At 36.1% G+C, this 12,775-nt stretch overlaps 1 protein-coding gene across 2 annotated transcripts; it reads right to left on the bottom strand.

Annotated features, from left to right (window-relative positions):
- Positions 1-1,784: 1,784 nt before the first annotated feature.
- LOC133857614 (TSL-kinase interacting protein 1) lies at positions 1,785-10,276 on the bottom strand. 2 transcript variants are annotated; one of them, XM_062292883.1, is made up of 8 exons: positions 9,982-10,276; positions 5,350-5,491; positions 4,842-5,065; positions 4,501-4,739; positions 4,182-4,422; positions 3,294-3,791; positions 2,591-2,710; positions 1,785-2,499 (listed from the first exon to the last, which is right to left on the bottom strand). In XM_062292883.1, exons 2-8 carry the CDS (start codon positions 5,474-5,476, stop codon positions 2,407-2,409), a joined length of 1,542 nt encoding a protein of 513 aa, XP_062148867.1. In that variant the 5' UTR covers positions 5,477-5,491; positions 9,982-10,276; the 3' UTR covers positions 1,785-2,406. The 2 variants fall into 2 exon arrangements, with proteins under 2 accessions (XP_062148867.1, XP_062148868.1); XM_062292884.1 differs by having other exon boundaries at positions 5,350-5,527.
- Between the last annotated feature and the right edge of the window lie 2,499 nt (positions 10,277-12,775).

Raw genomic sequence — 12,775 nt, forward strand, 5'->3', positions numbered from 1 at the left:
CGATCTTCCTCGAATTAGATTATTTTAGCTTGCAAACAAATCCTTTCTTCATCATTAATGTAATTTAGTATTTCTATTAAATTTCATTGTTGATTCTTTTACTAGTTTTATCAAGAAAATACCTTAGAAGTTACAAGTGTGTAACAAAATCTCACTAATCACAAATCACGTTTTCAAAATGGATTAAACCCAATGAATATATATTAAACCCTTTAGTAAAGGGAAAGGATAACATTGGAATCCTCAATGAAATATCATGGGTTCCACTCTACACGGGTGGAACTAGAAAAATAATTTTGGGAGGTCTAAAAGTAAAAATGTAAAAATTTTGAAGGTAAAAATTAATTTTGAGGGATTGACTTTATAAAAATACCTAAAATTTAGAATAAATTTTCAAAATTTTATGATTTTTTTTTAAAAATTTTAGAAGGGCCCGAAACCCCCCAGCCTTGGAGTGGTTCCACCCCTAGTTCTACACGTGGGATTCAAATCTTAATTGAAATATCTAGCTTCATTTATTAATATATTAAGAGTATTTGTAGTAAGCTCCTCAAATTTAACTAGAAAAATCCTCATTTTCTAGTTTAGATAGCCATTTTAAAAAATAAAAAAATCAAAATCAAAAATCAAAATAAAAAATAAAAAATCAAATATCCAGCTTTCTAAATCTTTCTCTACTTCATTTTTTTTTTTTTTTTTTTTTTTTGGAGTTAGCTATGCAAACATTATGTCTTTGCTTTCTCCCAAGTTTCTCTCTGTGCATTGTCTCTCTCTCTCTCTCTCGCTTTGCTTGTTTTCTACTGGTTATCTACCTCTTGATCTCAATAGGTCTAGGATCTTGACTGCCAGTTTTGGTTTTCTCTCTCTCTGGTTGTGCAACGAAGGGGAGGGGGAGAGAACAAAATAACATTAAAAAATGAAATAAATTTCACTTTTTGGCTCTTGATATTCAAGGAAGGGAGTCTGACAAATGTTCAAATAGAGAAAGATATATAAAAGCTTGATAAATGGCTCTTTGGTGAGTTCTCTCTAAATTTTATATAAAAGCTAGAAATAAAGAGCTTACTGAGAATGTTCTAATTAATGTTGTCAATCAGTCATGTAATAATCTGCTTGACATTAAAAAGAAAGAAAGTAAAGAAAAAGAAAAAAAGGAAAAGGAAGTATTAGTGCTGCTAGCTAAATTATATTGTATAAGCATTCACATTGGACTAGTCAAAGTTTAGCTAAATTTTAGTTTAAAGGTTTTTTTTTTTTGTTTCTCTATTTTAGCTACCCACATTTTCAAAACACCATACATCACACACAAAATCTTTTTCTACTATATTAAACTAACCTTTCCAATAATTTTACATTTACTTTTTATTTTATCTCATCTTTCTATCTCTCTCCACATTTGGAGTACAAAAAATTAGCAAAATAATTTTAGAGAGTGCTACAGTACTCAACAAACTGTAACATTTTGTAAAAAGCCTCTCCAAAATTTTAGGGTCATTTTTGTCCTTTTATTAGTCTTAGGAAGGGACATTGACATGTATTGACACAATTAGTGGTTGGGAAATTGACAATTGAATGACAACTTGAGGAGGATATGTATATTTTTTCCAAACAAACATTACTGTGTACACATGCCTTCAGTTGGAGCTTAGAAAATTTTCCTGTAAATTGGATTACCTGAATGCCAAGTATGACAAGGAAGTGAAGCTTACATAAAATTACTGACCCCATGGGCAAGCCTAGTCACAGAAAGACAAATAAGAAATGAGCAAACTGCAAGCCAATCATCATCCCAAAACAAAACAGGGGATAGCTAATCTCAAGTACTAAGATAACAAATTCATAAGCTACTACAATTTACAATCTCTGTGAATACAATACTCAATTCTCAAAAGCATTTTTCTTTCACCCCCAAAGTAAGTTTCCCCCGCACGCATGCAGCCACTGTCGGTATACATTTTTAAGAAGAAAAAAATTTGCTAACCATCTCCAATTTGATACACAATCTGAATCTGACAGCCAACTGATATTCATATTCAAGGCCAAATTCCCTGGAGAGGAGAGTCAACTAATAGACTTTGCTTGGATATTACCTTCAAGTGATTACCACGAAAAGCTGACAACCAGCTGTACAGATAAAATCCTTTCAGAGCATTGGAAGTATTACGTAGATATTACATTCCCAAGCATTTTATACGCGCACACACACACCCTGATCTGATAGCCAGGTACCTTAATGTTGCTTCCAGATGCAGCCTGGGTTACTTGCCTTCATATGCTATAATTGTTAACCCACCCATCAAGCTTCACCTTATTCATTTGTTAGTTTCTTTGTGTACTACATTCTCTTATCTTCGACAGGAACCTTTCAGCCTCCAACGAAAGTGGTTCTGGAATGCAGCTAGACTGCTATCTAACAAATCCACTGATGTTAATACTGTCGCCATTGGTAAGCTTCTGAGAGGTGGGTAGACCAAGATCAAAGGGTCCACGCGAGTCAGTCTGTATTGAGCCGTCAAAATATAATAAAATTTACTATTCATGAAATCATACATAAGAATCAATGAATTACTTCAGTGAAAAATTCTAGTACCCATTTAATGCCTGACAGGCCAAGACTACTTTCATCATTATATGTTCGTGAACAAAGCAACAGGTCTGTTTCAGATTCTTGATGAGCATGATCTTGTGAAAACCCAGATTGACAGTTGATCTGCATAACATAGTAACAGATATTATTATATCAGTCCTTGGAACTTATTTCGGTGCAAACTGGGTTGATACTAGTAACTTAAAGCCCACTAGTCTCATGCTGTTTCAAGTCTCAACGAAGCCTTTATCCCAGCTACTTGATAAAGCAACAACCAAAAATAACCTCACCAGATGATCTTAACTACAATGACAAATTAGTCTAACTCTAAACAAGTTACATTCAGAAAGTTCTACCAAACAGATGTTTAGGAATCAATCCACCCTTACATATACTGTCAGATTCAAAAGGTTGACTCCTAATAGTCTTGAGTCCTAACCAAACCCAAGGCAAAATGTCCACAGGCATCTTTCAAGTCCACCAGCCCTCGTCTTCCATTAAGAATCAAGTGATACCCCACCCAACCTTTGTATCAATTTAATAATTTCTAGAGCACCGATTACTATTCATTACAAACGAAACTTGCAACATTTAAAAACTATCTGAATACTAAGCCTGTTAGCATTTCAAACCCATATTTTAGCCATGTAAAAATTTCAAAATCCACAGTAAAAGAATAAAACACGTAAAACAAAATTGAGCAAACCTCAGCTGCAATAGAAAATTTGGATGACTTGGAGCCAGCATCCTGGCTGCAGCCCCCAGAACAAGCACTTGCATCCCAAGGCAAAACATCTTTCCCCGAGGATGAGAATTTTTGAAAAGGAAACGCTTGGCATGTTTCTTCAGCATCCAATATAGATGAGCGTGAGTCTTGAGTGGAAAACTTTGGACCTTGAGGACAATTTGTTTGGGCAGCAATATATGCATCAAAGGAATCAGATATTAGTTGAGTCGGCTGCAAGCCTGAAATACTCCCTACTGATTTTGGATCGTAGTTATTGGACTTTCCCTGTAAGGATGCTACAGACAAGAGTCCTCCAATGCTTATATCGGTTAGACCATCACTGATGGGATCAGAATTTTTAAACTTTCCCTGTATGGATGCCTCAGAGAGGAGGCCTCCAATGCTTATATTAGTTAGACTATCAGCCCACAGGTCTGATGATTGTCCAGGGCCAGCATCCATCCTCTGTTCATTATCCTAGTTAGAACAAAATGAGCATGTTTTAGAACAATAGGATCATTTATGACCATATAAATTGCAAGAGAATCTCTAATAGAACCACAGGTTATTGGCATTATAGCCACACAAACACCAGTTCAAAAGAAAAATGAGACTTTATCCAACAGTTCTATGATCATTTTAATATCTCATCAAGTTTATAAGAACTTATGAATGCTCAATCCACATCCACTTACAAGGCACATGTAAAAAAACAAAATGCTCATGGAAATTTTAATAATTATATTCATAAATTTCAAACTTTAGCTTAAGAAACACCCAAAAAACACTATATATATATATATATTAAAACAAGGGGGAAACAAACAACAACAGAAACAAAACAAAAAAAGGGAGCACAAAATATACCACGGGATGAACTGGTCCATTTGCAACCTTCTCAGCAACAACTGCAGCTGTTTTTTCACTTACATTGATTCCTTTGAGCTCTTCACTTGTTACCTCAATTTGTTTCCCTTTGCTATATGTAACCTCCATATTATTGTTGCAACCTTTCTGTGCGCCCTCAGATTGAGGGCAATCTTCAATGGGAGTTGATGAAGAAAGCTTACCAAAAGTTTTAGGTTCAGAATAAGAGAACCAGCCATACCTTCAAAGAGAAATCAAGTCAGGAATTTCACATAAACCACTTGATCACATAGGAAGAGAAAATGGCAAGTCCTTATACCTTAGGCAGAAAATGGCAGGGTTTCCAACAGCTTCATAGACATCTCCTGCACTGATGTCATTGTCATTCAGAGTCCATCTTCTGCAACCGGAAACATTTTTAAGTATGTTGTATGGGAAAACCATAGGCTCCCCAAGAGCAATACTTGAACTGCCCCACTTGCTATTTAAGTGCTTAAGCACCGAAGAAATCTTTTTCCGAGCACTTAACGTAAGTTCCAAGTACGGATGATGTCCATCCTACAGAAAAGTTATAATTTGAAAAAAATAATAATAATAATAATAATAATAATCAAAACCAACATAACTAAAAGTTCAACGCTTAAGGGTTCTGTATTTAACCTTTTCCAGTCCCATGCGAGTGTCTTCATCTATTGGGAAAAGCTGCAACTTTATCTTTGCAGACGGAAGAAGTCTTGGTCCTGGATAAAGCTCAAGTAGAGGTGACCTTTTTGTTTTTTCTGAAACACGTCTACTTTTGACTGGAAGTTCTGGACACCTTCCCTCAGCTATGCTAGAAAGTGGAGATTGCTTATCCTTTTCAGCCAATAACTCTTCAGCTTTCCCTGAAAGATGAGCGTTCAAGAAGTTAAGCAGAATGCAAAAGATAACTTGTGAAACTAATGTCCCATATTTCTGTTATTGTTTTCCTTTTCTAAGCCAAGCATATAAATGAGTCCCAGCCATGTTAGAACCGACAGGCAGTCCATGAGTTAAATTTACAATGCTCCGTAAATGAAATGGTACGGACAGTTAATCCACTTGTACAATGATTAAAAAATTAATACAGTTCAAAAAATAAATTCCGCTTAGATGAAATTCAAGCTCAAAACTTAGAGATACACCTCACCTGCTGATTTGTAACTCTGCCCACCAGTTCTCTTTGTGGATTTCTTTGCTCCAGTGTGATCTATATCTGCCATGCACTTTGAGGGAGCTTTATCTGCCTTCCTGTTCCGCTGTCTAGCAGCATTCATGGTGATTTAGCTTTCCTGTTAATTTAGACAGCCGCTGAAATCATCATTATCCTTCTTGTAAAAAAAAACGATAATATTTCAGATCCAAGCTTCCAGACTATCGGCGATTAAAGATCATTTACTGCATAAGTATTTGAATTGCTTCTATTTGTCCAAAACCACATCATGTAAATAGCACCATATAAAAGGAGGTAGGATTTCCATGCTATAGAGCGCAATAATTTACATAAAAAATACCTAACATTCACAAACTAGATACAAAACTAACTTAAAGTGGTAAAGTTCAAACCAGAACACCTCCAAGTTTTGCTTGCAGAATTAAGAGAAAACTTCTACTGCCGGGAAGGGGTGGGAATTCGTGCTTGCATGCCGGGTTCAGGTTGTGTCAAAACATAGGTATAAGACTATATAAGTCAACCATAACTTGACCCATTTAATTAAATTGGTCAGACCCTTAACCCTAATCCACTAATTTCGTGTTTGACTCATGCCGAGTTCGTGAGTCGTGTCAATAATTGTCAACCCTTATGTCACATGTCAAATTCAAGTCGTGTCGATATATAGCTGTATACTATATAGGTCAATCCTAACTTAACCCATTTAATTAAATGGTTCTGACCCATCATCCCTAACCTACTAATTTTGTGATTCGTGTTAGGTTCACAAATCGTGTCAAAAATTAACAGCCCTACAGTTCCTAAGGACAACAAGTTTTCACACTCTTTTTTTATATTTTTATTACTTATCAAAAAAAAAAAGTTTTCACATTCTTCACCACTTCCACATTAACCAAATAGAATCTAAAACAACAAACCCCCCCCCCCCCCCCCCCCCCACCCCTTTGTTTCTCATTAAATTTATCATCTATGACTCCTTGAGCTCTTACACCATAACAGAAATCCAATATTATGGGTTTCTCTTTCCACTCCTTTAAGATAAAAGTTTAATAACTTCTTCTTTTTTTATAGGGTTAAACATCTTATTGGTACATGTGGTTTGGAAACTTTATTTTTTGTCCCCTGTGCTTTCATTTGTATAACAAATGATACCTGTGATATGGGAAAAGACGGAGATAGTACTTCCATCCATTTTTCTGTCCAAAACTAACGTCTGGCCATATCATCGGACAAGTGTCAATGTAATAATGCGACACCTGTCCCCAAATGCAACGGTCAGTGCTGACGTGGCTACCATTTTTTTTTATTTTAAGGATTTAAATTTTTAAAAAAAAAAAAAAAAAAAAAAAAAAAAGTTTGGCTCTTAGGGATGGCCAAACCACCCTCATTTTGGCCCAAAGGGGTGGCTGAGCCACCCCTACAAGTTTTTTTTTTTAAAAAAAAAATGATAGCCACATCAGCACTGGCGTGGCGCTGGCATTGCATTTGGGGACAGGTATCGCATTATTACACCAACACTTGTCCGATAACATGGTCAAACGTTAGTTTTGGACGGAAAAATAGACGAAGGTATCATCTTCGTCTTTTCCTATAGCACAGGTATCATCTGTAATACAAATGAAAGCACAGGGAACAAAAAATAAAGTTGACAAACCACAGGTACCAATAAGATGTTTAACCATTTTTTATAAGTAATGTCAATTCATTAATAAAGCACATAGAGGTGCAACCCTAGTACACATGAAGTATACAAGAGAACCTCTAATAGGAACGAACAGAAAATAAATTTAAAAAATATGCGTAAGTAAAAATACTCAAGCTATGATGAGCCGCTATCCAAATATATAATGTGTTAAGCAAACGTTTCCGTAGTTCCAACATTGATGTTTCTACATCTTCAAAGTGCCGCGCATTCTGTTCCCGCCAAAGACACCACATAAAACACAACGGAACTAACTGACAAACTTCCTTAGCTGGACCACACTCAAATGAAGCGCCCTAGCTAGTCAATAATTCCAGTACCCTTCGTGGCATAACCCACTCTACCCCAAATAAAGTAAGAATGTAACTCCATAGATTGCGAGCAACTTTGCAATGAAGTAGCAGATGAACAATGGACTCTCCACTCTTTTTACACATACAGCACTACTCAATCAACACGACATTCCTCTTTCGCAGATTGTCATGCATCAATTTTAATTTTTTTTTTTAAAGTAAAAAACCAATATCATTAAAAAAGCATAAGGCGCCCCTTAGTACACTGGGAGTATACAAGGAAACACCTAATTAGAAAGAGAAAGCGAGCAAGAAAGTCAACAAAAGTAAAAGACAAATGGTGGACATAAGCCGTAGTCCAAAAGTACAAAGTAAGGTAGAACGAGGATAGAATCTCTTCCAAGGTACTTTCTAAATCCTCAAAACTCTTATTGTTTCTTTCCCTCCATAAGTACTAGAAGAGGCAAATATGTGTTATTTTCCAAACCGCAGCGCTCCTTGGCCTTCCAAATTACCACCAACAAGCAAGCAAGTCGATAACCTGTCTGGACATAACCCAAGACATCCCGAAACGACTGAAGAGAGAACTCCACAAAGCAGAAGCCATATCGCAGTGGAGAATAAGATGATCCACGAACTCCTCAATCTTTTTATACCTATACCATCTGTTTATCATGATAACATGCCGCTTCCTAAAATTGTCCAGGGTAAGAATCTTGCTAAGAACTGCGGACCACACAAAAAATGCAACCCTTGAGGGAGCTTAAGTGCGCCAAACGCTTCTCGAAGGAAAGCGACTACTCCCAAAGCAAGCTAAGGAGTAAAAGGACTTAACTTTTTTTGGAGGAGACCCACCACAACTTATATTTGCTTCTTCTACTCACTTTGACTAAGTGCAACGCCTGGAAGAAAGAAACAAAATCATCCACCTCTCAATCGTGAGCCTCCCTAGTCAAGTTCACGTTCAACTGGTTGGCGTCAAAATTTTATGTAACGTTGTTGTCCATACAAAAAAAGCCACCCTCGCCACAGCCTTAACACGCCAGATCCTCTTCCAAGGAAGTGAAGGGCCATCTTTTCTATTTAACACTTCATAAAATGACTTCACTTCAAATAGACCCCTTTGGAGAGGCTCCAAACTAACCTATCATCCTCTCCATGTCGAACCAAAATAGAATAAAGCTGAGCGAAGAAAGAAAGTACTATCTCCATCTCTCAATCCTAGACTAGACGCGTAAAAATGACATTCCACTGAGTAACCCCATTTTGAACAACCAAATTATTTGCCACCTACACATCTTTATTCCTCACAATACTAAACAAAACTGGAAAACATTGCTTCAAAGATCTATCCCCACACCACAAATCATGCCAGAAGCTTACATGTGACCCAACTCCAACCTCAAAACGAACAAAGTTATGAAACTTATCCCACCCCCTTCTAATATGTTTCCACAAGCCCACTCCAAAAGTACCCAACACCTCTTTAGAACACCACCCACCCCTTACACTCTCAAATTTGACTTCAATCACCATTCTCCATAATGCCTCTCTCTCCCTACCATGCCTCCACAACCATTTTCCCAAAAGAGTTCGTTTAAACTGGATGAAGTTGTGAACTCCCAACCCACCTGATTGTAATGGAATACAAAACCTGTTCCAATTCACTAAATGGAATTTTGCCTCATCTCCAATAGCATCCCATAAAAAATCCATTTGAAGTTTATCAAGTCGATTAGCCACACCCATTGGAATAGGAACGACGACAAGTAATACGTAGGAAGGTTGGAAAGAGTACTTTTAAAAAGAGTCAGCCGACCACCCTTCGACAAATACATTCGCTTCCATCCAGCCAACCACCCTTCCATTTTCTCAATAACACAATTCCAAATAGAAGTGGCCTTATAAGAAGCACCCAATGGCAAACCCAAGTATTTCATAGGCAAAGATGCGACCCGACATCCAAGGAGTTAAGTACAGCTCAAATGAAAAGTTTAATAACTAATAAGCTTAAGCTCATGAATTGTGCAGGCCCTAACATAATATACTGACAAATACATCACGAATTCCCAATACCTATCCAATTGATAAACCATACCAATTTACAAATTCTAAGTCTTCCATAAACTTTAGGTGATCTTTGAAACACCAAAAGTTTGCAATACCATTTCAGAGTACAGACCTTAGAAAGCAAATAGTTTCACCATTAAACCACCATCCCAAGAAACCACCTACTGATAAAAATTAAAAATTAAAAAATTAAAATAAAAAATAAAAAAATAAAAAAAGAAGAAGAAGAAGAAGAAAGAAAGAAAGATTGTATCGCAATAAAAGAGCATATATAGAAAATCAAAATGCCAAAACAAGGTCTATTACGAGGTCAAAATTCGGCATATGGACAAAAACCCTAACTTCAGGGACACGGGTAAGAGTATGCTCAATTTAAAAACCTGTCATATCCCGAGCTAGGGTTTCGGCATACATACAGAAATCAGAGTAGCTCAAAATCACGACCAACACTTACGAAATCAAAAACGGATTATAGAATTAGACCAATATTATATTTAACTTGTCTCTAAAGAAAATAAAAGAAAAAAATATATATATACATACAATTTTCAGCGAATAGGCAAAAGAGATTGAACAGTCTGATCGAATTCTCACAATCAAAGGACTTGAATGCTCGCGTTCCTGAGTCGAAACCTCTTTTTGAGAGAGAGATTTTGAGTTTGGGAAAACTGATTGGCGGGAATGTTTTATGCGGGAATGTATAGGGGCCTTTGTTTGGGTGAGAGAGTCGGTCTCACTACCTTCACTCCTTCCCCAAAGAGAAAAAGTTGGGTTTCGCACTTCGTACTTCTTTGGGCCCCTTAATAAAACACCAAGAAATTGTGGGGATTTTGGGCTCCTTTCGGCCGTGTAACATTTCAAGGGTAGGAGCCCATGATTTGAGAATGAATAATTCTACATGTCACTTCATATTTATCTTGTGTCTCTTTAAATTAAAATAATTTTTAAAATTAATTACTGTTAAATTTTAATTTAGTAATAATTTTAAAAATTACATTAATTTTTGGGGACATAGGATGACTTTTAGAATTGTTGTTTGAGAATATATGAGAGATCGGTTATTAATTTCTAATAGGAAAAAAATGTAAAATCAGTTTATGCGGTTATACCGATTTGTAAAAAGCTAATTGAGTTTCAAAAATGTTTCCAGATCTCACTTGATATGCAAAAATAAAATTAAAAAAATAGATTATTGCACTCAACTTCCATCTAATTTTTTTACGAAACCTGTCAAACGTTACGTCAACACCAATCAAGTTATAAAAAAAATAAAAAATAGGGGTAATTACATTTTTCCCCCATCAACTACCAGTCATTGTCAACATGCCCCCATGAACTGACACCTCGGCCAAAAGAGAGCATCCAATTACCAACTTTACACACTTTGCCCCCTTCCGTCAGTTTAATTCATATAAAGACATAAATGCCCTCAACTTTTTTAAACATATTAATTTTAATATTTTTTTATTAATTACTGTTGGAAGGCATTTTGGTCTTTAAACCAAAATTAACGCCCAAAAATGAAATATTCCGTCCAAGTTAACGGAATTCCTTGACGGAAGGGGGCAAAGTGTGTAAAGTCGGTAGTTAGATGCTCTCTTTTGGTCGAGGTGTCAATTCATGGGGGCATGTTGACAATGGCTGGTAGTTGATAGGGGAAAAGGTAATTACCCCTAAAAAATAAAAAGAAACATAGGTGCCCGGTGGTCAAGCCATTTTGGTCAAATGAAGGGTAGTCAAACTACCCTCAAATGGCTAGGGTTGTTTCAAGCACCCCCCAAATGGCCTACAAAAAATAAGTTTTAGGGGGTGAAGGAACCACTCTCAATGGCCAAGGGGTGATTCAACCATCCCCATATAGGGCTAGCAATTTTTGACACGACCTGCGAACCCGACACAAAGTTAAAGGGTTAGGGTTAAGCTTAAAAGGGTTTAGGTCATAAAAGGATTAACCCGTTAGACCCGTTTAATAAAAGGGTCATTACAAGGTCAACCTACTTAACCCGTTTGACCCGTATACTTAAAACATTTTTTTTCAACATTAAAAATTTAATTTAAACAATCATATTACCTCTCTCTTTCTTTTACTGTCTAAAGAGTAAATACTAAACTAAAAATATATATATATATATATATCACAAAAAACAAAACTAGTCCTTTTCTTTTATTGAGTTAGAACTTGAACAAAAAAGACAAAGACTAAAAAAAATTAGCGGAGTTTTTTTTTTCTTTCAAGTTTTCGAATTTAGAAGTTGAACCAAAACAAGTAAACAATAAAACAACTCAATATTTTATATTTCAACTGTGAAATAATATGATTATTCAAACAATATTATTTTTTTTTTTAGTTTAAATTTGTGTTTTTATTTTTATTTTTATAGACTTTATTAATAAACCAGTCAAACGGGCCGGCATGTCAACCTGTTATTTAGCAGGGCCGTGTTAGGGTTTAAGAGTTTGACCCTTTTATCTAAACAAGTCTTGTCAGGGTTGACCCTTAACGTGTTTGCGGGTCAAACGGGTCGGGTCAGCCTGTTTTGACAGCCCTATCCCCGTATAAAGTTGACAATTTTTTGTACGACTCGCGAATTCAACACGAACATAACACAAAGTTATAGGGTTTAAGTTTAGGTTAAACGAGTCAACCCTCTTGACTCATGGGTTGACCCGCCAACCATTTTCTTTTTCTCTTCTTTTTTCTTTTTTTTTTTTTTAAAAAAAAAAAGAGAGGGAAAGTGAGAGAGACATTAATATCTTTTAAAAGCCATGAACAGTCCTACTGCATCCCTTTAGGTTCTTTGTTCATGTTGTAACAAATTGGTCTTTGTACTAGCGAAGAATTTTTAAAAATAAAAAAATAGGATCAGGTCAAACGGGTCATGTCAACTTGGCACGATCTGTTAGCTAAACGAGTCAATCGTGTATAGTGTGGTGTCGAGTTACCTGACTCATAAACGTGTCGTATTCGAATTTAGGGTATCAACTCATTTATCTAATCGTGTCGGGTTCAATTGACCCTAACGGATTGGCGAATCGAACGGAACTCGACACGCAAATCCGTTTCGTCATCCCTACCCCCAGATATGTTTAGAAGAAGTGGTCAACTTAGGTGTAGCAGAGCCAACCCTAACCATTTGGGGGTGGTTTGCTCAAAGGGAATGGCTCGACCCCCTATGTTCCAATTTATATACATTAATTTGATTGAAGTTGACATGTCATTGATAGTTTTCGTCAAAAAAAAAAAAAAAAATATATATATATATATATATACATACAAACGTTGAATGCATAAATCTATTTGTTATTTTCACATACAACAGTACGGAACATTTTGCAA

This window comes from Alnus glutinosa, chromosome 14 (genome assembly GCF_958979055.1).
Source record: "Alnus glutinosa chromosome 14, dhAlnGlut1.1, whole genome shotgun sequence".
Taxonomy (NCBI): domain Eukaryota; kingdom Viridiplantae; phylum Streptophyta; class Magnoliopsida; order Fagales; family Betulaceae; genus Alnus; species Alnus glutinosa.

Bases quoted from the DNA above. Each gene is read 5' to 3' on its own strand.
- LOC133857614 (XM_062292883.1), bottom strand. From the start codon at position 5,476: ATGAATGCTGCTAGACAGCGGAACAGGAAGGCAGATAAAGCTCCCTCA. The intron at 3,792-4,181 runs GTATATTTTGTG...TGTTCTAACTAG, and splicing joins ATGGACCAGTTCATCCCGTG to GATAATGAACAGAGGATGGA. The intron at 2,500-2,590 runs GTACTAGAATTT...GGCTCAATACAG, and splicing joins GCCTGTCAGGCATTAAATGG to ACTGACTCGCGTGGACCCTT.